Source organism: Somniosus microcephalus, unplaced genomic scaffold, assembly GCF_052327205.1.
Source record: "Somniosus microcephalus isolate GS21.2 unplaced genomic scaffold, FLI_Smic_1.0 unresolved_chr1, whole genome shotgun sequence".
Lineage (NCBI taxonomy): Eukaryota > Metazoa > Chordata > Chondrichthyes > Squaliformes > Somniosidae > Somniosus > Somniosus microcephalus.
In genome coordinates this window covers 18,977,439-19,004,178 of record NW_028225179.1, presented here as the reverse complement: position 1 = coordinate 19,004,178, position 26,740 = coordinate 18,977,439, and the positions used below count along the sequence as shown (strand labels likewise).

Here is a 26,740-nt window from a genome sequence, read left to right as displayed (position 1 = left end):
AAAAAACTGTAGAGGAACAATGGGCTGCCTTTAAAGAGGAAATAATTCAGGTACAGTCGAGGTACATTCCCACTAAGGGGAAATGTAGGGCAACTAAAGTCAGAGCTCCCTGGATGACAAAAAAGATAGATAGCAAGATGAAGCAGAAAAAGAGCATGTATGACAGACGTCAGGTCGAGAATACATCTGAGAATCAGGCTAAATATAGAAAGTTCAGAGCAAAAGAGAAAAAGAAAATACGAGGGGCAAAGAGAGGGTATGAGAATAGAATGGCAGCTAACATAAAAGGTAATCCAAAAGTCTTCTATAGGTATTCTGCCCTCGCAACGCGATCCTATGCAGAGCTAGACAGACAGCGAACAACTTGATATCTTCCCATAAAAATCACAAGGCTTGATTTTTCTTGTAAAACTTTACTGAAAGATTCTTATTGTAAAACTGTAATACAATACAGAAATGGAAGCACACATTAGTATACAAACGCATAACTGATATGTATACACAAATTTAGGTACGCCTGGGCAACACAGTACATTTGGCAACGAATATACATTTAGCAAGCTGGAAGGCATTCTTTTAAATTAGCCCTGTACATAGTGTATCAAATACGGCTACTAGTTAACCAGCTAGACAGAGAAAAGTTACAACTAAACATTTTCTACAACATACAGTGTACGCTAATCATCTATAGCACTCTAAAATACTTACAGACAAACAATTTCCAAGACTCAAGCATGGGGACAATACAACTGAGGAGCACCGTGGCGCAGGTCCTGTTCCGGCGGAGGCTCCACGAGGAATGAGCTCGCAGTCCCGTGGGGAGCGTGATGACCTCATCACGCTCGGGGTTGTGACATCATCACGTTTGCCGGTCGTTGTGTCGCTGGCCGTTGGGGCCTAAGTCGGGAGCGGGAGCTGGAGGCCAGGCTGAGCCGGTGCTTGCCGCGGGAGCGGAAGCTAGCGGCGCTCCCGGCGGCTGATCGATGCGGCCGAAGACGCTAGGCCGGGCTGTGCCGGCGGCCTTTCTGGAGGGCCGAGTCGGGCCGGCAGCCACCTCACGCACGTCACGTCGTATGTGACGTGACGTCAGCATGCTAAGGCGCGTCTTAAAGGGGCAATGGCCCTAAAAGGTGAGTTAAAGGGGCAACGGCTCTAACAGGTAAGTTATACATATATAAGTAGGTTATGTATATACAGTAAGGTTAAGTTAGAGGGAGAGACAGCACACTCCCCGCTTGGTACAATCCCATTTGTACCACTACAGACACAAAATAAACCTGAAGAGAACGTCCTTCGGCAGCGACATACTCAGAGTCCGTTCTCTGGCTTTCTTCGGAAAGGAGGACTACGATCTCTGAGACTGGCCTCGGAAACACTTTGACAGTCCCCTTCTTGATGATCTTCACCTCCACCTTGCGGACCCTCTTGTCCCTGCTCGGCAGAGTTTTGACGACCAGTCCCACTGGCCATTCGTTTGTGTGCTTGGCTGTCTTTCAGCAAGACGGCATCTCTCACTTTGACATTCGGCTTGTCTTCTGTCCATTTCCTACGGCTCTGTAGGGTGGACAAATACTCTCCTCTCCATCTCTTCCAAGGAGTGTCTGCAAGACACTGTACTTGTTTCCATAGCTTCCCGTGCAGCTCGGCCATGTCGAAGTTTCCAGAGGGAGCTGAAATAGAACTCATCTTTTGAGTCAGGAGCATCGCTGGGGTGAGGACTGCAGGCATGTCTGGGTCGGTGGACACCGGCACCAGGGTTCTCCTGAGCGAGCAGAGGCGCCCCGCAGCCTGCTCCCCGCTACTCGGAAGACGGCGTCCAGGAGAGCGAAACGGCATGGGTGCCACCCAGCTGTGTCCATCGTCCTTGGACCTTTCAAACGCTGAGCATCCTAGGCCATCTGTGCTCACGGTGGGGCCTGCCTCTTCCTCACAGACAGAGGCGGTTGACCTATGATGCTGCGTCATGTCATCGTAGTCCTCCTTTACCTGGATCCTGTTTGGGCATGGGCTGAGACAGGATGTGCGACCGTTGTGCAACACGTTTGCTTTGTAGACGCTGACATCCGCTGGTTTGTGGACTGTTCCCAGGCAAACTCCACCCACGAGGACCCATCCCAAGTCAAGCCGCTGCGCATAAGGAGCATCGTGGGGCCCGTTGATATGCTCATGCACCTTGTGCACCCTTAAGATGTCTCTTCCCAAGAGCAGGAGGATTGGAGCGTCCGGGTCCACAGCTGGAATCTTGTTGGCAATTGGCTGTAGGTGGGGCTGATGGCATGCGACATCTGGGGAGGGGATTTCCGTCCTATCCTCTGGCATCATGTCGCACTCAATCAAGGTGGGGAGGGGAAGCTGTAGTTTCCCATCCATGGACTCGATCATGAAGTTCCCAACTCTCCTACCCGTAGTCTCTGTTGTCCCTGCACAGGTTTTTAGCGTGTACAGAGCGGCGCTGGCCTTGACTTCGAAGAGATTGAAGAATTCTGTCTTCGCTGGAGAGTTGTTACTTTGCTCATCGAGCACTGCATACATTTTGATTGCCTTCTCCTTTCTCCCTGCAGGATATGCTTTAACCAAGCAGATTTTGGAGCATGAGCGTGGGCTGCTTGCATTTCCACAAACCTCTGTACACTTGGAGGTGACTGAAGATGTGCTTTGCTCCCCGCTATCCTCTTTGTCGACCGCGGTTGACGGAGGAGGACCTGGATGCAGGGCTGCGATGTGTTTTTCGCTGTTGCACTCAAAGCACTTGATTGTCGCCTTGCAGTCTTTTGCCATGTGCATAGTCGACCCACAGCACCTGAAGCAGATGTGGTTCTTTTTCAGGTATGATGTGCGCTCATCAATAGGCTTGTCTGTAAAGCTTCGACACTTTTTGAGTGGGTGGGGCTTCTTGTGTATTGGACACTGACGATCTGGGTCATCCACTTCATTCCCAGCAGAACTGGATTGGTTGACTGAGGGGTCGGCTGGAACATCTGTTTTGTGCACACTCACAGAGGCTTTATTGCTGTACTTTGTGGATTTCTCTGTTCTCGAAGGAGCGTAACTGCTGGAGGTGGAGAAAGTGAAACTTGGATCATTCCTCACCTTTGCCTGTTGTTGGACGAACCTGGAGAAGAGAGAGAAGGGGGGAAATGCCATTCCATTGTCCTCCTTGTACTTGGATCCCTTAGATATCAATTTCTCTTGAAGGTTGTGGGGGAGCTTTTCCACTATTGGGTTTACCCCACGAGCTGTATACAAATACGAGAGGCCGGTCAGGTAACCTTCTCCCTTGGCACACTCCAGTTCGAGGAGAATGTCGCCCAGTTCTCGGAGCTCGACATTATCTTTGTTGGTTAGCTTCGGAAAGTCCTCAATCTTCTTGAGCAGTGCGTGTTCGATGGCTTCTGGTGTCCCATAACAATCTTCGAGACGTTGCCAAACCAGGTTGAGGCCTGCTGTGGGATTGCTGACGAGCGCTGAGCGAATTCTCTTCGCCTGTTTGGACGACTCAGCTCCGAGCCACTTTGTCATCAGGTCTAGTTCTTCTCTGGCTGACAGATTCAAGTCCTTGGTGGTACTCAGGAAGGACGCTTTCCATGACCAATAATTTTCGGGACGGTCATCAAATTCTTGGAGGCCTGAACTTAACAATTCTCGGCGAGTAAGGTACCTAGCGAGGTCTTGTGCACCTTGTGGCTCGGGTGAGGAATGCTTGGCTGGATTGGTCGGGTGTTGTGGAGGTCTCTGCAGGTAAGTCTTACTTGTTTCTTCTCTTTTAAGCTCAGTGTCTCCGTAAACAGGCTGTTTGTTGCTGTGGTGAGTAGCTGGTCCTACGTCGGGGTACCTGGATCTTCCCTTGAAGAACAATTCGGAGTATTGTTGGACATACTCACTTGTACGTTGCACTGGACTGAGGGGCTGTTCCAGATCATATGCTTCATGGCTGGGCTCCCCACGTTCGCTCTCCTTACCTTCTTCATAAGCTGCGGCTTCGGCTTTAGCGGCAGCGGCAGCTCTCTGGCTTTGGAGAATGTGGAGAATGGCAGCGAGGTCAGCTCTCTGCTTCGTAGCACTAGCGTCGAGGTCAGCTTTCTGCTTCATCACACTAGCTTCTTTTTCAGCAAGGGCCAATTGAGCCTGGGCAGCTTCTGCCTTGGCACGTGCTTTGGCGGCTGCAGAAGCTGTCGATGACGACGGTCTGCTGGACTGCCGAGATGATCTAGTGGATACTTTAGAAGACTGTGCTGTCTGCTTCATCACACTAGCGTCGAGGTCGGCTCTCTGCTTCATAAGGTCAGCTTCTTTTTCAGCAAAGGACAATTGGGCCTGGGTAGCTTTTGCCTTGGCACGTGCTTTGGCGGCTGCAGAAGCTGTCGATGATGACGGTCTGCTGGACCGCCGAGATGACCTAGAGAATACTTTAGAGGACTGTGACTTGGCAGCGTTTGCTCGGAAAGGCTCATACTTCTCGATTGGCTGGTCGACGTCCTCTATGGTATATTGTCTTCCTGAGCATAGACTCATGGTAGCTGAGTGGTATCTTCTTGTGCTTGAGCCCGCTGTGCTGTTGTCTTTTTACTATTCTGCCCTCGCAACGCGATCCTATGCAGAGCTAGACAGATAGCGAACAACTTGATATCTTCCCATAAAAATCACAAGGCTTGACTTTTCTTGTAAAACTTTACTGAAAGATTCTTATTGTAAAACTGTAATACAACACAGAAATGGAAGCACACATTAGTATACAAACGCATAACTGATATGTATACACAAATTTAGGTACGCCTGGGCAACACAGTACATTTGGCAATGAATATACATTTAGCAAGCTGGAAGGCATTCTCTTTAAATTAGCCCTGTACATAGTGTATCGAATACGGCTACTAGTTAACCAGCTAGACAGAGAAAAGTTGCAACTAAACATTTTCTACAACATACAGTGTACGCTAATCATCTATAGCATTCTAAAATACTTACAGACAAACAATTTCCAAGACTCAAGCATGGGGACAATACAACTGAGGAGCACCATGGCGCAGGTCCTGTTCCGGCGGAGGCTCCACGAGGAATGAGCTCGCAGTCCCGTGGGGAGCGTGATGACCTCATCACGCTCGGGGTTGTGACGTCATCACGTTTGCCGGTCGTTGTATCGCTGGCCGTTGGGGCCTAAGTCGGGAGCGGGAGCTGGAGGCCAGGCTGAGCCGGTGCTTGCCGCGGGAGCGGAAGATAGCGGCGCTCCCGGCGGCTGATCGATGCGGCCGAAGACGCTAGGCCGGGCTGTGCCGGCGACCTTTCTGGAGGGCCGAGTCGGGCCGGCAGCCGCCTCACGCACGTCACGTCGTACGTGACGTCAGCACGCTAAGGCGCGTCTTAAAGGGGCAATGGCCCTAAAAGGTGAGTTAAAGGGGCAACGGCCCTAACAGGTAAGTTATACATATATAAGTAGGTTATGTACATACTGTAAGGTTAAGTTAGAGGGAGAGACAGCACAATAGGCATATAAATAATAAACAGGTAGTAAGAGGAGGGGTTCGATTAGGGACCAAAAAGGAGACCTACGCATGGAGGCAGAGGGTAAGGCTGAGGAACTAAATCAGTACTTTGCATCTGTCTTCACCAAGGAAGAAGATGCTGCCATAGACATAGTGAAGGAGGAAGTAGACGAGATACTGGATGGGAGAAAAATTGATAAAGACAAGGTACTAGAAAGGCTGGCTGTACTTAAAGTAAATAAGTCACCAGGACCGGATGGGAAGCATCCTAGTACGCTGAGGGAAGTGAAGGAAGAAATAGCAGAGCTACTGGCCATAACCTTCCAAATCCTCATTAGAAACTGGGGTGGTTCCAGAGGACCGGAGGATTGCAAATGTCACACCCTTGTTCAAAAAAGGGTGTAAGGACAAACCCCGCAACCACGGGCCAGTCAGTTTGGCCTCGGTAGTGGGGAAGCTTTTAGAAACAAAAATCAGGGACAAAATTAACAGTGTGGATTAATTAAGGAAAGCCAGCACGGATTTGTTAAAGGCAAATCGTGTTTAACCAACTTGGAGTTTTTTGATGAGGTAACAGAGAGGGTTGATGAGGGCACTGCGGTTGACGTGGTGTGCATGGATTTCCAAGGCGTTCGACAAAGTGCCACATAATAGGCTTACCAGCAAAGTTGAAGCCCATGGAGCAAAAGGGACAGTGGCTGCATGGATAGGGAATTGGCTAAGTGACAGGAAACAGTGAGTAGTGGTGAATGGTTGTTTTTCAGACTGGAGGAAGGTACACAGTGGTGTTCCCAGGGGTCGGTTCTAGGACCACTGCTTTTCTTGATATATATTAATGACTTGGATGTGGGTGTACAAGGCACAATTTCAAAATTTGCAGATGACACAGAACTTGGAAGTATAGTGAACAGTGAGGAAGATAGTGATAGACTTCAAGAGGATATAGACAGGCTGGTGGAATGGGCGGACATGTGACAGATTAAATTTAATGCAGAAAAATGTGAAGTGATACAAGAATGAGGAGAGGAAATCTAAACTAAAGGGTACAATCCTAAAGTGGGTGCATGAACAGAGAGACCGAGGGGTATATGTGCACAAATCATTGAAGGTGGCAGGGCAGGTTGAGAAAGCAGTTAAAAAAGCTTACAGGAACCTGGGTTTCATGAATAGAGGTATAGAGTACAGAAGTGTTGAAATTATGCTGAACCTGTATAAAACACTAGTTCAGCCTCAACTGGAATATTGTGTCCAATTCTGGACACCACACTTTAGGATGGATGTGAAGGCCTTAGAGAGCGTGCAGAAAAGATTTACGAGAATGATTCCAGGGATGAGGGACTTCAGTTACATTGATAGACTGGAGAAGCTGGTGTTGTTCTCCTTGAAGCAGAGAAGATTGAGAGGAGATTTGATAGAGGTGTTCAAAATCAGGAGGGGTCTGGACAGAGTAGATGGAGAGAAACTCTTGCAATTGGCAGAGGGGTCGAGAACCAGAGGACACAGATTTAAGGTGATTGACAAAAGAACCAAAGGCGACATGAGGAAAAACTTTTTACGCAGCGAGTGGTTAGGATCTGGAAATAGTTGAGGCTTGTAATAAGGGAACATCTATAATTATGGGGGATTTTAACTATCATATTAATTGGACAAATCAAATTGGGCAGGGCTGCCTTGAGGATGAGTTCATTGAGTGTATTAGGGATGGGTTTCTTGAGCAGTAACTGAACCGACCAGGGGGCAAGCAACCTTAGATCTGGTCCTGTGTAACGAGACAGGATTAATTAAAAATGTCCTAGTAAAGGATCACCTTGGAATGAGTGACCATAACATGGTTGAATTCCATATTCAATTAGAGGGTGAGAAGGTTGGATCTCAAACAAGCGTGCTAAGCTTGAATAAAGGAGACTATGAAGGTATGAGAGCGGAATTGAGTAGAGTGGATTGGGAAAATAGATTAAAGGGTAAGACGATACATGATCAGTGATGTACATTTAAGGAGTTTTTTTACAACTTCCAAAAAATATATATTCCACTGAGAAGAAAAGGGTGTAAAAGAAAAGACAGCCATCCGTGGCTAAGTAAAGAAATTAAGGATAGTATTCAACTAAAAACAAGGGCATATAAGGTAGCCAAATCTAGTGGGAGGATACAGGATTGGGAAAACTTTAAAAGACAGCAAAAAATAACAAAAAGATTGATTAAGAAAGGGAAGATAGATTATGAAAGTAAATTAGCAAAAAATATAAAAACAGATAGTAAGAGTTTTTATAGTTATATAAAAAGAAAAAGGGTGGCTAAAGTAAATGCTGGTCCCTGAGAGGATGAGACCGGGAAATTAATGGTGGGAAATATGGAGATGGCAAAAACACTGAATGAATATTTTATATCAGTCTTTACAGCAGAAGACACTAAGAATATCCCAACACTGGACAAACAGGGGGCTAAAGGGGGGGAGGAGCTAAACACGATCAAAATCACTAAGGAAGTGGTACACGGTAAAATAATGGGACTCAAGGTGAATAAGTCACCTGGACCTGATGGCTTACATCCTAGGGTCTTGAGGGAAGTGGCAGTAGGGATTGTGGATGCATTGGTAATAATTTTCCCAAACACCCTGGACTCGGCAAATGTCCCGGCAGACTGGAAAACTGCTAATGTAACACCCTTATTTAAAAAGGGCAGTAGACAGAAGGCTGGAAACTATAGATCGGTTAGCCTAACATCTGTGGTAGGTAAAATTTTGGAGTCCATTATTAAGGAGACAGTAACAGGACATTTGGATAATCATAATTTAATAGGACAAAGTCAGCATGGTTTTATGAAGGGGAGGTCATGTTTGACAAATTTGCTGGAGTTCTTTGAGGAAGTAACATATAGGGTGGATAAAGATGAACCAGTGGACGTAGTGTATTTAGACTTCCAAAAGGCATTTGACAAGGTGCTACACAAAAGATTATTGCTTAAGATAAAAAATCACGGGATTGAGGGGGATCAGCCAGTTGTCGTGGTACATGTAGGTACCAACGATGTAGGTAAAAAGAGGGAGGAGGTCCTACAAGCTGAATTTAGGGAGTTAGGAGCTAAATTGAAAAGTAGGACCTCAAAGGTAGTAATCTCTGGATTGCTACCAGTGCCACGAGCTAATAAGTTTAGAGAGAGTAAGATAGATAAGCTAAATACGTGGCTTGAGCAGTGGTGCAAGGGAGAGGGATTTAAATTCCTGAGGCATTGGAACCAGTTCTTGGGGAGGAGTGACCTGTACCAAGGGGACGGTCTACACCTGAACTGTGAGGGAGCCGATGTCCTCGGGGTAATATTTTCTAGGGCGGTTCGGGAGGATTTAAACTAATTTGGCAGGGGGATGGGAACCTAGGTAGTGGAAAAGAGGGAAGTCATATGAAGTCAGAAATAGATGGTAGAAAGGTGAGAAGCAATAAGCAAAGGAGAGAAACACAAAGGGCCAAACTAATTCATAATGAGAGTGTGAAAAAAGCAAGCCTGAAGGCTTTGTATCTTAATGCTAGAAGCATTAGGAACAAGGTGGATGAATTAGTTGTGGAAATAGAGGTAAACAAGTATGATTTGATTGGGATTACAGAAACGTGGCTGCAGGGTGGGCAAGGCTGGGAACTTAACATCCAGGGATATACAATATTTAGGAAGGATCGGCAAAAAGGTAGGGGAGGTGGGGTAGCATTGCTGGTAAAGGAGGGGATTAATGCAATGGAAAGGAAGGATATTAACTCGGATGAAACGGAATCTGTATGGGTAGAAATGAGAAATAGCAAGGGGAGGAAAACGTTAGTGGGTGTGATATATAGGCCTCCAAATAGTAATATGGAGGTGAGGGAAGGCATAAAAAGGGAAATTAGAGAAGCGTGCGATAAGAGCACAGCTGTCATCATGGGTGACTTTAATTTACATATTGATTGGACTACCCAAATTAGTAAAAATTCTGAGGAGGAGGAATTCCTGGAATGTTTTCGGGACGGTTATCTGGACCAATATGTCGAGGAGCCGACTCGAGATCAGGCCATTTTAGACTGGGTATTGTGCAATGAGAAGGGACTTATCAGCAATCTTCTTGTACGAGGCCCCTTGGGTCAGAGCGATCATAATATGATCGAGCTCTCAGTCGACATGGAGAGTGAGGAAATTGAATCAGAGACTAAGGTCCAGAACTTAAATAAAGGGAATTACGAGGGTATGAGACGGGAATTGGGTAAGATTGATTGGGTGGTGTTTCTGGGGGGATTGACAGTGGATAGACAATGGCAAGCATTCAAAGATAGAATGGAAGAATTCCAGAACATGTTTATACCGGTTTGGCATAAAAATAAACCTAAAAAGGTGACTCAACCGTGGATAACGAGGGAAATTAGGGACAGCATAAAATCAAAAAAAGGGCATATCAACTGGCAAAAAAAAGCACCAGACCGGAAGATTGGGGGCAGTACAGGATACAGCAAAAGAGGACAAAGGGATTAATCAGGAAGGGGAAAATAGAATACGAAAGTAAACTTGCAGCAAACATAAAGACAGACTGCAAAAGCTTTTATCGGTATATCAGGAGGAAAAGACTGGTAAAATCCCAAGTCGGTCCCTTGCAGTCCGATTCGGGAGAATATATAATGGAGAATAAGGAAATGGCAGACCAATTAAACTCATACTTTGGTTCTGTATTCACAAAGGAGGACACAAATAACCTCCCAGGAATATCGGCAAACATAGGGACTAATGAGAGGGAGGAGCTGACAGAAATTAGTATCTCTAGGGATATGGTGTTGGGTAAGTTGAGGGGACTGAAGGCCGACAAATCCCCGGGGCCTGATAAACTACATCCTAGGGTACTTAAGGAGGTGGCCCTGGAGATAGCAGATGCTCTAAGGATCATCTTCCGGAACTCCATTGACTCGGGAACAGTACCCGTGGATTGGAGGCTAGCTAATGTTACCCCAATATTTAAAAAGGGGGGTAGAGAGAAAGCAGGGAATTATAGACCAGTAAGCCTTACATCGGTTGTGGGCAAAATGCTAGAGTCCATTATTAAGGATAAAATAGCGGAGCACTTGACAAATGGGGAAAGGATCGGACAGAGTCAACATGGATTTACAAAGGGTAAATCGTGTTTGACTAATCTGCTGGAATTTTTTGAGGAGGTAACTGGTAGAATAGATGGGGGAGAGCCAGTGGATGTGGTGTACCTTGACTTCCAGAAAGCCTTCGATAAGGTTCCACACAAAAGATTATCATGCAAAATTAAGGCTCATGGGATTGGGGGCAAAGTATTAACGTGGATAGAGAACTGGCTGGCGGATAGAAAACAGAGAGTTGGAATAAACGGCTCGTTTTCGGAGTGGCAGGCAGTGACCAGCGGGGTGCCGCAAGGATCTGTCCTGGGACCCCAGCTGTTCACAATATATATAAATGATCTGGATCAGGGAATTGGATGCAATATTTCCAAATTCGCTGACGACACTAAACTAGGAGGAGGGGTGGGCTCTGATGAGGATGTCAGGAGGCTACAGTGTGATTTGGACAGGTTGGGGGAATGGGCGGATACGTGGCAGATGCACTATAATGTGGATAAATGCGAGGTTATCCACTTTGGGGGTAAAAACAGGAGGGTAGATTATTATCTAAATGGCAATAGATTGGGAGATGGGGAAGTGCAGAGGGACCTGGGTGTTCTTGTGCACCAGTCACTGAAGGAGAGCATGCAGGTGCAACAGGCGATTAAGAAGGCAAATGGTATGTTGGCCTTCATATCAAGGGGGTTCGAGTATAGGAATAGGGATACCTTACTACAGCTGTACAAGGTGCTGGTGAGACCGCATCTGGAGTATTGTGTACAGTTTTGGTCGCCCCATCTGCGGAAGGATGTTCTTGTCATGGAAAGAGTGCAACGGCGATTCACCAGGCTGATACCTGGAATGGCGGGAATGACCTACGAAGAGAGATTAAATAGTTTGGGCTTGTACTCACTGGAGTTTAGAAGATTGAGAGGGGATCTCATCGAAACATATAAAATTATGGCAGGCCTGGACAGGCTGAATTCAGAGAGAATGTTTCCAATGGCCGGGGAGCACAGAACCAGGGGCCACAGTCTAAAAATAGCGGGCAAATCATTTAAAACAGAGATGAGGAAGAATTTCTTCACTCAAAGAGTGGTGAGCCTGTGGAATTCCCTGCCACAGAGGGCTGTGAAGGCTAATTCAATAAATATTTTCAAGAGAGAATTGGATATATTTCTGAAGGCTAAGGGGATTAAGGGTTACGGAGAAAAGGCGGGGACGGGGTACTGAACTGGTAAGATCAGCTATGATCTCAGACGAAGATCAGCCATGATCTCATTGAATGGCGGAGCAGGCTCGAAGGGCCGAATGGCCTACTCCTGTTCCTATCTCTATGTATCTATGTATATTCTGGCATGGATAGAGGATTGGCTATCTAACAGAAGGCAGAGAGTTGGGATAAATGGTTCATTCTCAGACTGGCAATCAGTAACTAGTGGTGTTCCGCAGGGGTCAGTGCTGGGTCCCCAACTCTTTACAATCGATATTAACGATTTGGAGGAGGGGACCGAGTGTAACATATCAAAGTTTGCAGATGATACTAAGATGGGAGGGAAAGTAGTGAGTGAGGAGGACATAAAAAACCTGCAAGGGGACATCGACAGGCTAAGTAAGTGGGCAGAGATTTGGCAGATGGAATACAATACTGGAAAGTGTGAGGTTATGCACTTTGGCAGGAAAAATCATCGAGCAAGTTATTATCTTAATGGCAAGAAATTAAAAGTACTGAAGTACAAAGGGATCTGGGGGCCCTGGTGCACGAAACTCAAAAGGTTAGTATGCAGGTGCAGCAAGTGATTAAGAAGGCCAATGGAATGTTGGCTTTCATTGCTAGGGGGATAGAATATAAAAATAGGGAGGTATTGCTTCAGTTGTACAAGGTATTGGTGAGACCGCACCTGGAATACTGCGTACAATTTTGGTGTCCATACTTAAGAAAGGACATACTTGCTCTCGAGTCAGTACAAAGAAGGTTCACTCGGTTAATCCCGGGGATGAGTGGATGGACATATGAGGAGAGGTTGAGTAGATTGGGACTCTACTCATTGGAGTTCAGAAGAATGAGAGGCGATCTTATTGAAACATATAAGATTGTGAAGGGTTTGGATCAGGTGGATGCGGGGAGGATGTTCCCGATGATGGGTGAAACTGGAACTAGGGGGCATAGTCTTAGAATTAGGGGCTGCTCGTTCAAAACTGAGATGAGGAGGAACTACTTCACTCAGAGGGTGGTAGGTCCATGGAATATGCTGCCCCAAAAAGCTGTAGAAGCTACATCATTACATAAATTTAAAACAGAAATAAGACAGTTTCCAAGAAGGGAATTAAGGGTTACAGGGAGCGGGCAGGAATTTGGATATGAGTTTAGGTTCGGATCGGTCATGGCCCTGTGGGTAGCGGAGCGGGCCCAGGGGCCGTGTAGCCTGATCCTGCTCCTATTTCGTGTGTCTAATTCTGTTAGATTCAGGAGATGGTTCTGTGATAGTAGATTGGCGGTTAGGATCAGATCAGCCATGATCTTATTGAATTTCGGAGCAGGCTCGAGGGGCCGATTGGCCTACTCCTGCTCCTATTTCTTATGTGCTTATGGAATGCACTGCCTGAAAGGGTGGTGGAGGCAGATTCAATCACTGCTTTCAAAAGGGAATTGGATAAGCCCCTGAAAGAGAAATATTGCAGGACTTCAGATTCTTGGGGCAGGAGGGACCAGTTCTGGGGCAGGAGGGACCTGTACAAGGTGGACGGGTTACACCACAACAGAGCTGGGACCAATGTCCTCATGGGACGATTAACTAGTGCTGTGGGGGGAGGGTTTAAATTAATTAGACAGGGGGATGGGCACCAGGATGAAACATTAGAGAGGAGAAACAAGGTGAAGAGAGGACTGGGAGAGACAAGTAGCACTAGAGGGACAGAATTGCTGGTCATCTTCCAAAATTTGATAGACTCTATAACAGTTCCCATGTATTGGAGAGTAGCTAATGTTACCCCACTATTCAAAAAAGGTGGTAGAGAGAAAACGGGAAATTATGGACCGGTAAGCCTGACATCGGTAGTGGGGAAAATGCTAGAGTCCATTATAAAAGATGTAATAGCAGAGCACTTGGAAAACGGTGACAGGATTGGACAAAGTCAACATGGATTTACAAAAGATAAATCGTGCTAGACTAATCTACTGGAATGTTTTGAGGATGTAACTGATAAAATAGATAAGGGAGAACCAGTGGATGTGGTGTATTTGGATTTTCAGAAGGCTTTCGATAAGGTCCAGCATAAGAGATTAGCGTGTAAAGTTAAGGCACATGGGATTGGGGGCAAGGTACTGACTTGGATAAAGAACTGGTTGGCAGACAGGAAGCAAAGAGTTGGAATAAACGGCTCTTTTTCCGAGTGGCAGGCAGTAACTAGTGGGGTACCGGAGGGGTCGGTCCTAGGACCCCAGCTATTCACAATATATATTAATGATCTAGACGAGGGAACTAGATGTAATATCTCCAAGTTTGCAGACGACACAAAGCTCGGTGGGTGTGTGTGCTGTCAGAAGGATGCCGAGAAACTCCAGTATGATTTGGATAGGTTGGAGGATTGGGCAGATGCACTATAATGTGGATAAATGTGAGGTTATCCACTTTGGTGGCAAAAACAGGAAGGCAGATTATTATCTGAACGGCAATAGATTGGGAGAAGGGGAAGTGCAATGAGACCTGGGTGTCCTTGTGCACCAGTCGCTGAAGGTAAGCATGCAGGTGCAGCAGGCGGTTAAGAAGGCAAATGGTATGTTGGCCTTGATAGCGAGAGGATTCGAGTACAAGAACAAGGATGTCTTGCTGCAGTTGTACAGGGCCTTGGTGAGACCACACCTTGAGTATTGTGTGCAGTTTTGGTCGCCTTATCTGAGGAAGGATGTTCTTGCCATGGAGGGAGTGCAGCGAAGATTTACCAGACTGATACCTGGGATGGCAGGAATGATGTATGAGGAGAGATTGGGTCCATTGGGCTTGTACTTGCTGGAGTTTAGAAGAATGAGGGGGGATCTCATTGAAACTTATAAAATTCTAACAGGACTGGACAGACTGGATGCAGGAAGGATGCTCCCGATGGCCGGGGAGTCCAGAACCAGGGGTCATAGTCTAAGGAAAAGGAGTAAGCCATTTAGGACTGAGATGAGGAGGAATTTCTTCACCCAGAGAGTGGTGAACCTGTGGAATTCTCTACCACAGAAGGCAGTGGAGGCCAATTCATTAAATATATTCAAGAAGGAGTTGGTTATATTTCTTAAGGCTAAAGGGATATGGGGAGAAGGCAGTGACAGTGTACCAAAATTGGATAATCAGCCATGATCTCATTGAATGGTGGACCAGGCTCGAGGGGCCGAATGGCCTACTCCTGCTCCTATCTTCTATGTTTCTATGAACCCCAGCACCAGGCCCCTATGGGGAATAGTTATGCAGATCTAGCCGCAAAAGTAACTGCGGAATAAATGCAACCAGAGGACGCGTTCAAAAATGAAATAAATATGGTCATGATAGTCATTGGGTTACAGGAAGTGAATATAATGGAGCTGCAAGAAAATACTAGTAAAGAGCAAAAGGAGAAATGGAGACAAGCTGGCGCGCAATTACAAGATGGAATTTGGAAATGGGGCCCACGTAACCAGGGTGGCAGCACCGGAATGTTGTAGACAACAACTGATGGCGCTATACGATGGTGTAACACATACTGGCAGAAGTAACATGTTGCACCTACTGACACAGTACTGGTGGTGGCCAAAGATAGGTCAGGAAGTAGTGAAATATTGCCACCGCTGTATAATATGCACAAGAATAATGTAGGACAGAGATGTCGAGTTAGAGTAGCAAACCAACCCAGGCCCCAAGGACCCTGGGAAAACTTACAAATTGACTTCACCGGCCCCTTAGCGCAGGACCGGGGGAAGAAATATTGCCTGGTAATAATTGACCAATTTACCAGGTGGGTGGAAGCCTTTGCCACCCGAGACTGCTCTGCAAAAACAGTTGCACTAATATTGGCTACCGAGGTTATACCCGGTTGGGGAGTGCCTCTGCAAATTGACTCAGACAACGGCACCCATTTCACCAGCAAAATAATGAAAGAAATCTGTAAGCTGCTACATGTGACACAAAAATACCACATACCATATCACCCCCAGAGCTCGGGGATGGTAGAAAAAATGAATAGGACACTGAAAAATGCACTGACAAAAGCCATCCAAGAAACAGGGAAGCGATGGTCGGAATTATTACCCAGCATATTAATGAGGCTGTGAGCCACCCCAGGACGAATGACCAGACTGACCCCCCATGAATTAATTACAGGACGAGCTATGAGACTACCAGAGGATTTGGCTGGAGGGGTGGGAGAACCAGGACCAGTGCAAGATAGATTAAGGCGATACTTAGTACAACTAAATCAAGAGGTACAAGCACTAAATAAAGAAGTAAGGAACCAACAACAGATTAAACATCTAGAAAGGCAGAATGCTGGACTTAAACCAGCCGAGTTGCCCAGAATAGGTCAACAAGTAATGACGCAAGTTATCGGAAGAAAGGGAATGGGCCCCGTTGGATGGGGCCATGTACTGTATTAATGACAAGTGATACGTGTGTTTGTCTACAGGAACCGATGGGTATGCGATGGAAGCAATGGACCCAAGTGAAACCATTTAACACTAAAGACCCCCATTCTACCCTCTCCTCTAGGGTAAAGAGCTCGGAAGACGACCAGACCACTGTTTAAATTACAGATAAACATGGATCCAGTCGACCCTTTATATCAGAGGGTCCGTCTCGGGGAGAAGAAGCTCTCCCGGTTTACCCTCACACCTGAGAACTCATTTTTAATGTGGAAGCAAGTCATCCTCGGTTCCAAGGGACTGCCTAAGAAGAAAGAAGAAGATATAATTGGAGTAAGAGTTCTGTAATCCTGTATTCAAATCCTCTTGTAATGAAGGCCAGCATACCATTTGCCTTCTTTACTGCCTTTCACGACCACCGGACGTCCCAAAGCGCTTTACAGCCAATGAAGTACTTTTGAAGTGTATTCACTGTTGTAATGTGGGAAACGCGGCAGCCAATTTGCACACAGCAAGCTCCCACAAACAGCAATGTGATAATGACCAGACAATGTTTTTTCGTCATGTTGATTGAGGGATAAATGTTGGGCTCAAAACACCGGGGATAACTTCTTCGAAATAGCACCACGGGATCTTTTACGTCCACCTGAGTGGGCAGACGGGGGCCTCGGTTTAACGTCTCATCCATAGGACGGCACCTCCGACACTGCAGCGCTCCTTCATTACTGCCCCTCCGACAATATGGCTCTCCCTCAGTACTGCCCCCCCCGACAGTGCGGCGCTCCCTCAGCACCGCACTGGAGTGTCAGCCTCGCTTGATATGCTCAAATTCCTGGAGAGGGATTTGAACCCACAACCTTCTGACTCTGCTATCCACTGAGCCACAGCTGACTCCAGTCTTTTACACAGTTTCATCATAACTTCCTTGCTTTTGCACTCTACCCCTCTCCTAAAGCAGGAGAGTTATGATGAATTGTTAAACAGTTTTTTTGCCGAGTGACCAAGGCTGTCTGTAGGAAACAATTTTGCATTTCAAAGAAGCTTGTATTGTGAAGCTTGTGCCCCATTGCCAGGCCCGCGGCCTGCGGCTCCTCTCCCAGATTCCAGCCCCAGCTCTGTGCTGCCTGCGGCCCCTCTCCCAGATTCCAGCCCCAGCTCTGTTCTAACTGTGGCCCCTCTCCCAGATTCCAGCCCCAGCTCTGTGCTGCCTGTGGCCCCTCTCCCAGATTCCAGCCCCAGCTCTGTGCTGCCTGTGGCCCCTCTCCCAGATTCCAGCCCCAGCTCTGTGCTGCCTGAGCTGCTCTCACCTGGGGTCAGCGAGTCACAATCGGGCCCAGCTCTCCTGAGCTGGAGAGGAGGACCGCCTCCTTGCCGCGCCGCCATTGGTTGGAGGCCCCCCTCGTCCTATTGGTCAGAGCTCCCGTCAGTCACAGGCCGGGTCGGGCCTCCATCCACCTGATTGGGCCTCTTCTTCTGAAGACGTCACAATCGGGCCCCAGCCTCAGCGCTGGGGCGGAAGGTCCTGCCCCCTAGCCGCGCCGCCATTGGTTGGAGGATCAGGCCGCCCAGCTCAGTCCTCCCAGCTCAGCCCTTTTCCTATTGGTCAGCACTCCCGTCAATCAGAATCACATTGCTCCAGCTCAATCCGCCACTCCGCGCGGATCAATCCGCTCCGCTCGGCATCCGCGGAGGTCCCGCCCGCCCCGACTCCCAGGTTTGGTTTTTCTCGTATTTTACTTTATAAACTCGCTCTCCGCTACCCCCCTCACCCCGATTTAAATCGATTCCCCAACACTTGACTTTACCCCGGCCGCTGATTCCGCCTTTTCCCCGGGCCCGGCCTTCCGTCTACTCCCACGAGGCCCCGCACAGGCGCACTGGCAGCCTGGTGGTGTGGTGAGGGGGCCGAATGAGCATGCGCGGCCCCGCCTCACCACATTTAAAGGGACACCCCACCCCCTCCACATTTAACGAGACCCCCAACCTCCCCCTCCACATTTAACGGGACCCCCTCCCCCTTCACATTTAAAGGGACCCCTCCCCCCTCCACATTTAAAGGGACACCCACCCCCTCCACATTTAATGGGACACCCACCCCCTCCACATTTAATGGGACACCCACCCCCTCCACATTTAAAGGGACACACACCCCCTCCACATTTAATGGGACACCCACCCCCTCCACATTTAATGGGACACCCACCCCCTCCACATTTAAAGGGACACCCACCCCCTCCACATTTAAAAGGACAACCACCACTTCCACATTTAAAGGGACAACCACCCCCTCCACATTTAAAGGGAAACCCACCCATCCATATTTAATGGGACACCCACCTCCTCTACATTTAAAGGGACTCCCTCCCCCTCTCTCATGTGTTCTTCAGATTAAACAAAGAAGAAACATAGAAGATAGGAAGAGGAGTCGGCCATTCGGCCCCTCGAGCCTGCTCCGCCATTCAATGAGATCATGGCTGATCATCCAAATTCAGTACTCTGTCCCTGCTGTCTCCCCATATCCCTTGATCCCTTTAGCCTCAATAAATATATCTAACTCCTTCTTGAATATATTTAATGAATTGGCCTACTGCCTACGGCCTCTGTCCTAAATGACTTACCCCTTATCCTTAGACTTAGAGATGAGGAGGAATTTCTTCACCCAGAGAGTGTTGAACCTGTGGAATTCTCTACCACACAAGGCAGTTGAGGCCAATTCATTAAATGTATTCAAGAAGGAGTTAGATATATTTCTTAAGGCTAAAGGTATCAAGGGATATGGGGAGAAGACAGGGACAGGGTACTGAATTTGGATGATCAGTCATGATCTCAATTAATGGCGGAGCAGGCTCGAGGGGCCGAATGGCCTACTCCTGCTCCTATCTTCAATGTTTCTATGCGACCCCTGGTTCTGGAATCCATGAACATCGGTAACATGCTTCCTGCATCTAGTCTGTGTAGCCCTGTTAGAATTTTATACGTTTCAATGAGATCCCCTCTCATTCTTCTAAACTCCAGCGAGTACAAGCCCAATCGACCCAATCTCTCTTCATACGTCATTCCTGCCATCCCAGGTATCAGTCTGGTGAACCTTCGCTGCACTCCTTCCATGGCAAGAACATCCTCAGATAAGGCGACCAAAACTGCACTCAATACTCAAGGTGTGGTCTCACCACAGGCCCTGTACAACTGCAGCAAGACATCCTTGTTCCTGTACTCAAACCCTCTCGCTACGAAGGTCAACATACCATTTGCATTCTTAACCGCCTGCTGCACCTGCATGCTTACTTTCAGCGACTGATGCACAAGGACGCCCAGGTCTCGTTGCACTTCCCCTTCTCCCAATCTATTGCCATTCAGATAATAATCTGCCTTCCTGCTTTTGACACCAAAGTGGATAACCTCGCATTTATCCACATTATATTGCATCTTCCATGCTTCTGCCCAATCACCCAACCTGACCAAATAATACTGGAGTTTCTTGGTATCCTCCTCACAGCACACACGCCCACCGAGCTTTGTGTCGTCTGCAAACTTGGAGATATTACATCTAGTTCCCTCATCCAGATCATTAATATATATTGTGAATAGCTGGGGTCCAAGGACCGATCCCTGCGGTACCCCACTAGTCATTGCCTGCCACTCAGAAAAAGAGCCGTTTATTCCAACTCTTTGCTTTCTGTCTGCCAACCAGTTCTCTATCCAAGTCAATACATTACCCCCAATCCCATGTGCCTTAATTTTGCACGCTAATCTCTTATGTGGGACCTTATCGAAAGCCTTTTGAAAATCCAAATACACCACATCCACTGGTTCTCCCTCATCTATTTTACCAGTTACATCCTCAAAAAATTCCAGTAGTTTAGTCAACCACAATTTACCTTTTGTAAATCCATGTTGACTTTGTCAAATCCGGTCACTTTTTTCCAAGTGTTCTGCTATTACATCTTTTATAATGGACTCTAGCATTTTCCCCACTACCAATGTCAGGCTTACCGGTCTGTAATTCCTCGTTTTCTCTCTACCACTCTTTTTGAACAGTGGGGTAACATTAGCTACCCGCCAATCCATGGGTACTGTTCCAGAGTCTATCGAATTTTGGAAGATGACCCGCAATGCATCTTCTATTTCTAGGGCCACTTCCTTAAGCACGCTAGTATGTAGGTTATCAGGCCCTGGGGATTTATCAGCCCTCAATCCCATCAATTTCCCTAACACCATTTCCCTACAAATACTGATTTCTATCAGTTCCTCCCTGTCATTAGACCCTATGTTCCCCAGCATCTTTGGGAGGTTATTTGTGTCCTCCTTTGTGAAGACAGAACCAAAGTATGTATTTAATTGGTCTGCCATTTCTTTGTTCCCCATTATAAATTCCCCTGATTCTGACTGCAAGGGACCTACGCTTGACTTCAGCAATCTTTTTCTCTTCACATATCTGTAAAAGCTTTTACAGTCAGTTTTTATGTTCCCTGCAAGCTTACTCTCATACTCTATTTTCCCCCTCTTAATTAATCCCTTAACCCACCTTTGTTGAATCCTAACCTGCTCCCAATCCTCAGGTTTACTGCTTTTTCTGGCCAATTTATATGTCCTCTCCTTGGATCTTATGCTATTCCTAAATTCCCTTGTTAGCCACGGTTGAGTCACCTTTTTTGTTTTATTTTTATGCCAAACTGGGATGAACAAATTCTGTAGTTCCTCCATGCGATCTTTGAATGTTTGCCATTGCCTATCCACTGTCAACCCTTTGAGTGACATTCCCCTATCAATCCTACCCAACTCGCACCTCATACCATCGTAGTTTCCTTTATTTAAATTCAGGACCCTAGTCTCTGAGTCAACTACTTCACTCTCCATTTTAATGAAGAATTCTATCATATTATGATCGCTCCGACCCAAGGGGCCTCGCACTTCAAGATTGCTAATTAATCCTTTCTCATTACATAATACCCAGTGTAAGATGGCCTGATCTTTAGTTGGTTCCTCGACATATTGGTCCAGGAAACCATCCCGTATACACTTCAGTAATTCCTCCTCCACAGTACTGTTACTCATTTGGTTAGCCCAATCTATATGTAGATTAAAGTCACCCATGATAACTGCTGTGCCCTTATTGCATGCATCTCTAATTTCCCATTTAATTCCATCCCCAACCTCCGCATTACTGTTTGGAGGTCTGTATACCACTCCCACTAACGTTTTCTGTCCCTTGGTATTTCTCAGTTCTACCCATACAGATTCCACATCATCGGAGCTAATATCCTTCCTTTCAATTGTGTTAATCCCCTCTTTAACCAGCAATGCTACCCCACCTTTTTGCCTATCCTTCCTGTATATTGAATACCCCTGGAAGTTGAGTTCCCAGCCTTGGTCACCCTGGAGCCATGTTTCCGTAATCCCAATCATATCATATCCGTTTACCTCGATTTGCGCAGATAATTCATCCACCTTATTACGAATGCTCCTTGCATTAAGACACAAGGCCTTCAGCCTTGTTTCTTTTAACACTCTTACATCTTTTAGAATTATTATTTACTGTGGCCATGTTTGATTTAAAACCTTGATTTCTCTGACTGCTGCCTTTGTTTTTCTCCTTCCTTTCTTTTGCTTCTATCCTGGTTTCCCTTTCCTCCGTCTCCTTGCTCAGGTTCCCAACCCCCTGCCATTTTAGTTTAAACCCTCCCCCAGACCACAAGCAAACACTCCCCCTAGGACAGCGGTCCTGGTCCTGCCAAGGTGCAAACCGTCCGGTCTGTACTGGTCTCACCTCCCCCAGAACTGTTTCGAATGTTCCAGGAATTTGAATCCCTCCCCCTGGCACCATTCCTCTAGCCACGTATTCATCTGAAATATCCTTCTATTTCTACTCTGGCTAGCACGTGGCACTGGTAGCAATCCTGAAATTACTACCTTTGAGGTCCTATTGTTTAATTTACCTCCTAACTCCCTATATTCAGCTTTTAGGACCTCATCCCGTTTTTCACCTATATCGTTGGTACCTATATGCACCATGACAACTGGCTGTTCACCCTCCCCTTCCAAAATGTTCTGCAGCCGTTCTGAGGCATCCTTGACCCTTGCACCAGGGAGGCAACATACCATCCTGGAGTCTCGTTTGCGGCCGCAGAAACACCTATCTATTCCCCTGACAATAGAATCCCCTATTACTATAGCTCCATCCCTCTTTTTCCTCCCGTCCTGTGCAGCAGAACCACCCCTGGTGCCAGGAAGTTGGCTGCTGCTGCCTTCCTCTGATAAGCCATCTCCCTCACCAATATCCAAAGCAGTATATCTGTTTGAGAGGGGGGTGGCCACAGGGGACTCCTGCACTACCTGCCTGCGCCTACTGCTCTGCCTGGTGGTCACCCATTCTCTTCCTGCCTGTGCAGCCTTTACCTGCAGTGTGACCAACTCCCTAAACATGTTATCCACGACCTCCTCAGCTTCTCTAATGCTCCAGTATGTATCCACTCGCAGCTCCAGCTCCGCAATGCGGTCTGTCAGTAGCTGCAGCTGGATACACTTCCCGCACACATGGTCATCAGGGAAACAGGAAGTGTCCCAGATTTCCCACACAGCGCAGGAGGAGCATACCACGGGGCCGAGCTCTCCTGCCATGACTTACCCTTTAATTAATTCAAATTAAATTAATTCAAATCAATCCCACCAATTACACAACAATTAAATGATATACTCAAGGGCCCTTGTTTACCAGCAGTCCCTGCTACACCACAGACACCCGATAAACTAAAAACCACAAAATTTAAGTTTGTAAAAAAGGAGAAAGAAAGAAATACTCACCAACCAATCACGTACCTGCTTTCTGGTGACGTTACAGTTCGATTACTTTTTACTTCTCTCTCACGCTCTCGGAGCTCTGAGTTTGGTGGGGCCTACCTACTCCGCCGCCTCGCTTTATATCACTGCCGCCTCGCTCCAGACAGGTCCGCCCCCGCTGTGGGGCCTACCTGCTCCGCCGCCTCACTTTATATCACTGCCGCCTCGCTCCACACAGGTCTGCCCCCACTGTGGGGCCTACCTGCTCTGCCGCCTCGCTCTTTATATCACCACCTCGCTCCTCACAGGTCCGCCCCCGCTGTGGGGCCTACCTGCTCCGCCGCCTCGCTCTTTATATCACCGCCTCGCTCCTCACAGGTCCGCCCCCGCTGTGGGGCCTACCTGCTCCGCCGCCTCGCTCTTTATATCACCACCTCGCTCCTCACAGGTCCGCCCCCGCTGTGGGGCCTACCTGCTCCGCCGCCTCGCTCTTTATATCACCGCCTCGCTCCTCACAGGTCCGCCCCCGCTGTGGGGCCTACCTGCTCCGCCGCCTCGCTTTATATCACTGCCGCCTCGCTCCACACAGGTGCGCCCCCACTGTGGGGCTTACCTGCTCCGCCGCCTCGCTCTTTATATCACCGCCGCCGCTCCTCACAGGTCCGCCCCCGCTGTGGGGCCTACCTGCTCCGCCGCCTCGCTCTTTATATCACCGCCGCCGCTCCTCACAGGTCCGCCGTCACTGTGGGGCCTACCTGCTCCGTCGCCTCGCTCTTTATATCACTGCCACCTCGCTCCTCACAGGTCCGCCCCCGCTGTGGGGCCTACCTGCTCCGCCGCCTCACTTTATATCACTGCCGCCTCGCTCCACACAGGTCCGCCCCCACTGTGGGGCCTACCTGCTCCGCCACCTCGCTCTTTATATCACCGCCGCCGCTCCTCACAGGTCCGCCGCCACTGTGGGGCCTACCTGCTCCGTCGCCTCACTCTTTATATCACTGCCACCTCGCTCCTCACAGGTCCGCCCCCGCTGTGGGGCCTACCTGCTCCGCCGCCTCGCTCTTTATATCACTGCCGCCGCTCCTCACAGGTCCGCCGCCACTGTGGGGCCTACCTGCTCCACCACCTCACTCTTTATATCACTGCCGCCGCTCCTCACAGGTCCGCCGCCACTGTGGTGCCTAACTGCTCCGTCGCCTCGCTCTTTATATCACTGCCACCTCGCTCCTCACAGGTCCACCGCCGCTGTGGGGCCTTCCTGCTCTGCCGCCTCGCTCTTTATATTTAAAAAAAAAAAAATTTATTCATTGATGGGATGTGGGCGTCGCTGGCTAGGCCTGCATTTAGTGCCCATCCCTAATTGCCCTTGAGAAGATGGTGGTGAGCCGTCTTCTTGAACCGCTGCAGTCCATATGGTGTAGGTACACCCACAATGCTGTTAGGAAGGGAGTTCGAGGATTTTGGCCCAGCGACAGTGAAGGAACAGCGATACAGGTCCAAGTCAGGATGGTGTGTGGCTTGGAGGGGAACTTGTAGGTGGTGATGTTCCCATGCATCTGCTGCCCTTGTCCTTCTAAGTGGTAGAGGTCGCAGCTTTGGAAGGTGCTGTTGAAGGAGCTTTGGCAAGTTGCTGCAATGCATCATGTAGATGGTACACACTGCAGCCACAGTGCGCCGGTGGTGGAGGGAGTGAATGTTGAAGGTGGTGGATGGAGTGTCAATCAAGCGGGCTGCTTTATCCTGAATGGTGTCGAGCTTCTTGAGTGTTGTTGGAGCTGCACTCATCCAGGCAAGTGGAGAGTATTCCATCACACTCCTGACTTGTGCCTTGTAGATGGTGGAAAGGCTTTGGGGAGTCAGGAGGTGAGACACTCGCTGCAGAATTCCCAGCCTCTGGCCTGCTCTTGTAGCCACAGTATTTATATGGCTGGTCCAGTTCAGTTTCTGATCAATGGTAACCCCCAGGATGTTGATAGTGGGGGATTCAGCAGGAGATGTCAAGGGGAGATGGTTAGAATCTTGCTTGTTGGAGATGGTCATTGCCTGGCACTTGTGTGGTGCGAATGTTACTTGCATGTCTCAATGTTGTCCAGGTCTTGCTGCATATGGACACGGACTGCGTCAGTATCTGACGAGTCTCGAATGGTGCTGAACAGTGTGCAATCATCAGCGAACATCCCCACTTCTGACCTTATGATGGAGGGAAGGTCATTGATGAAACAGCTGAAGATGGTTAGGCCTAGGACACTGCCCTGGGGAACTCCTGCAGTGATGTCATGTGATTGCGATGAATAACCTCCAACAACCACAGCCAACTTCCTTTGTGCTAGATATGATTCCAACCAATGGAGAGTTTTCCCCCCTTTATATCACCATCCGCCCCCATTGTGGGGCCTACCTGCTCCGCCGCCTCGCTTTTTATATCACCGCCTCGCTCCTCACAGGTCCGCCGCTGCTGTGGGACCTACCTGCTCTGCCTCGCTCTTTATATCACCGCCGCCTCGCTCCACACAGGTCTGCCACCACTGTGGGGCCTACCTGCGCCTCGGATAATAGATACATAGAAGATAGGAGCAGGAGCTGGCCATTCGCCCCCTCGTGTACCTGAAATAAAAAAATTTGCAGGGTTACGGGGAAAGGGTGGGGAGTGGGACTAGCTGAAGTGGTCTTGCAGAGAGCCGGCACGGGCTCGATGGGCCGAATGGCCTCCTTCTGTGCTGTAACCATTCTCTGATTCTATAAAACATTAAGAAAGTTTGTTCCACAGAAGCACGAGGTTTATCTGCTTTTATTGATGAATTTAAAAAGTCTCTATTAAAACCTGAGCCAATGTGTTGTGAGCCAAAGAGCCTTGTGTCCAATGCGGGGAATAAAGGCCCACAGCCTCCCCTGGCCCCGGGCCCTGAACAAGGGACTGGAGAAACTCGCTGCCCTGCGGATCAGACAATCAGCCGGCGCTAGTCCCGCCCCTCGGGCTCCCCGATTGGTTGGAGGAACAGCCGCCGGCTCACTCCTCCAGCCCTGCCCCGCTCACTCCCTATTGGTCGGAAGCTCCCGTCACTCAGCCCGTGGGCCCGGGTCACGTGTCCCCGAGGAGATCACGTGAACCGTCCAACTGAGGCCGCTCGGTCCGGGGCCTCGCCGGGGTTTTTCTATTTCGCTTTATTCTCTCCCGATCCACCCCTCCCCCCACCACCCCGCGCGATTCTCCACCCAATCGGAGCAGAGAAAACTCACTTTGCGTCACCGATCGCGACTCTGGACCCAACACCAAGGCCCCTCCCCGGAATGCCCCGCACCGACTCTGTCCGGCAGGATCCGACCACGCAGGCGCAGCTCCAAGTGGGGGAGGGGGCTGGTCTCCTCTGGGCATGCGCAGTTATTGCCCTTGGTGACCGGGAGGGGTTGCTGTGCCGGACTCGGCCCAAACCGCCGCCCCGCGTGCGCATGCGCGGACTCTCGGCTGTCCCCAGTCGGAGCAGGAGTAGCCATTCGGCCCCTCGAGCCTGCTCCACCATTCAATGAGATCATGGCTGATCATCCACCTCAACTCCATTCACCGGCCCGATCCCCACATCCCTTGATTCCCTTAGAGTCCAAAAATCGATCTCAGCCTTGAATATACCTAATGACTGAGCCTCCACAGCCCTCTGGGGTAGAGAATACCAAAGATTCACCGCCCTCTGTGTGAAGAAATTTCATCTCATCTCAGTCCTGAATGGCCGACCCTTTATCCTGAGGCTGTGGCCCCTGGTTCTAGACTCCCCAGCCAAGGGAAACATTCTCCCAGCATCCACCCTATCAAGCCCTGTAAT

General features: G+C 48.5%; 1 protein-coding gene across 5 annotated transcripts; it reads right to left on the bottom strand.

Annotated features, from left to right (window-relative positions):
* Positions 1–404: 404 nt before the first annotated feature.
* On the bottom strand, positions 405–26,214 carry LOC147093787 (uncharacterized). 5 transcript variants are annotated; one of them, XM_085974358.1, is made up of 3 exons: positions 26,163–26,214; positions 4,966–5,375; positions 405–4,694 (listed from the first exon to the last, which is right to left on the bottom strand). In XM_085974358.1, the coding sequence occupies exon 3, from the start codon at positions 4,510–4,512 to the stop codon at positions 1,309–1,311; it is 3,204 nt and encodes a 1,067-aa protein (XP_085830484.1). In that variant the 5' UTR covers positions 4,513–4,694; positions 4,966–5,375; positions 26,163–26,214; the 3' UTR covers positions 405–1,308. The 5 variants fall into 5 exon arrangements, with proteins under 5 accessions (XP_085830484.1, XP_085830482.1, XP_085830486.1 ...); XM_085974356.1 differs by lacking the exon at positions 26,163–26,214 and adding an exon at positions 17,456–17,538; XM_085974360.1 differs by lacking the exons at positions 4,966–5,375; positions 26,163–26,214 and adding an exon at positions 17,954–18,029.
* Positions 26,215–26,740: the final 526 nt, after the last annotated feature.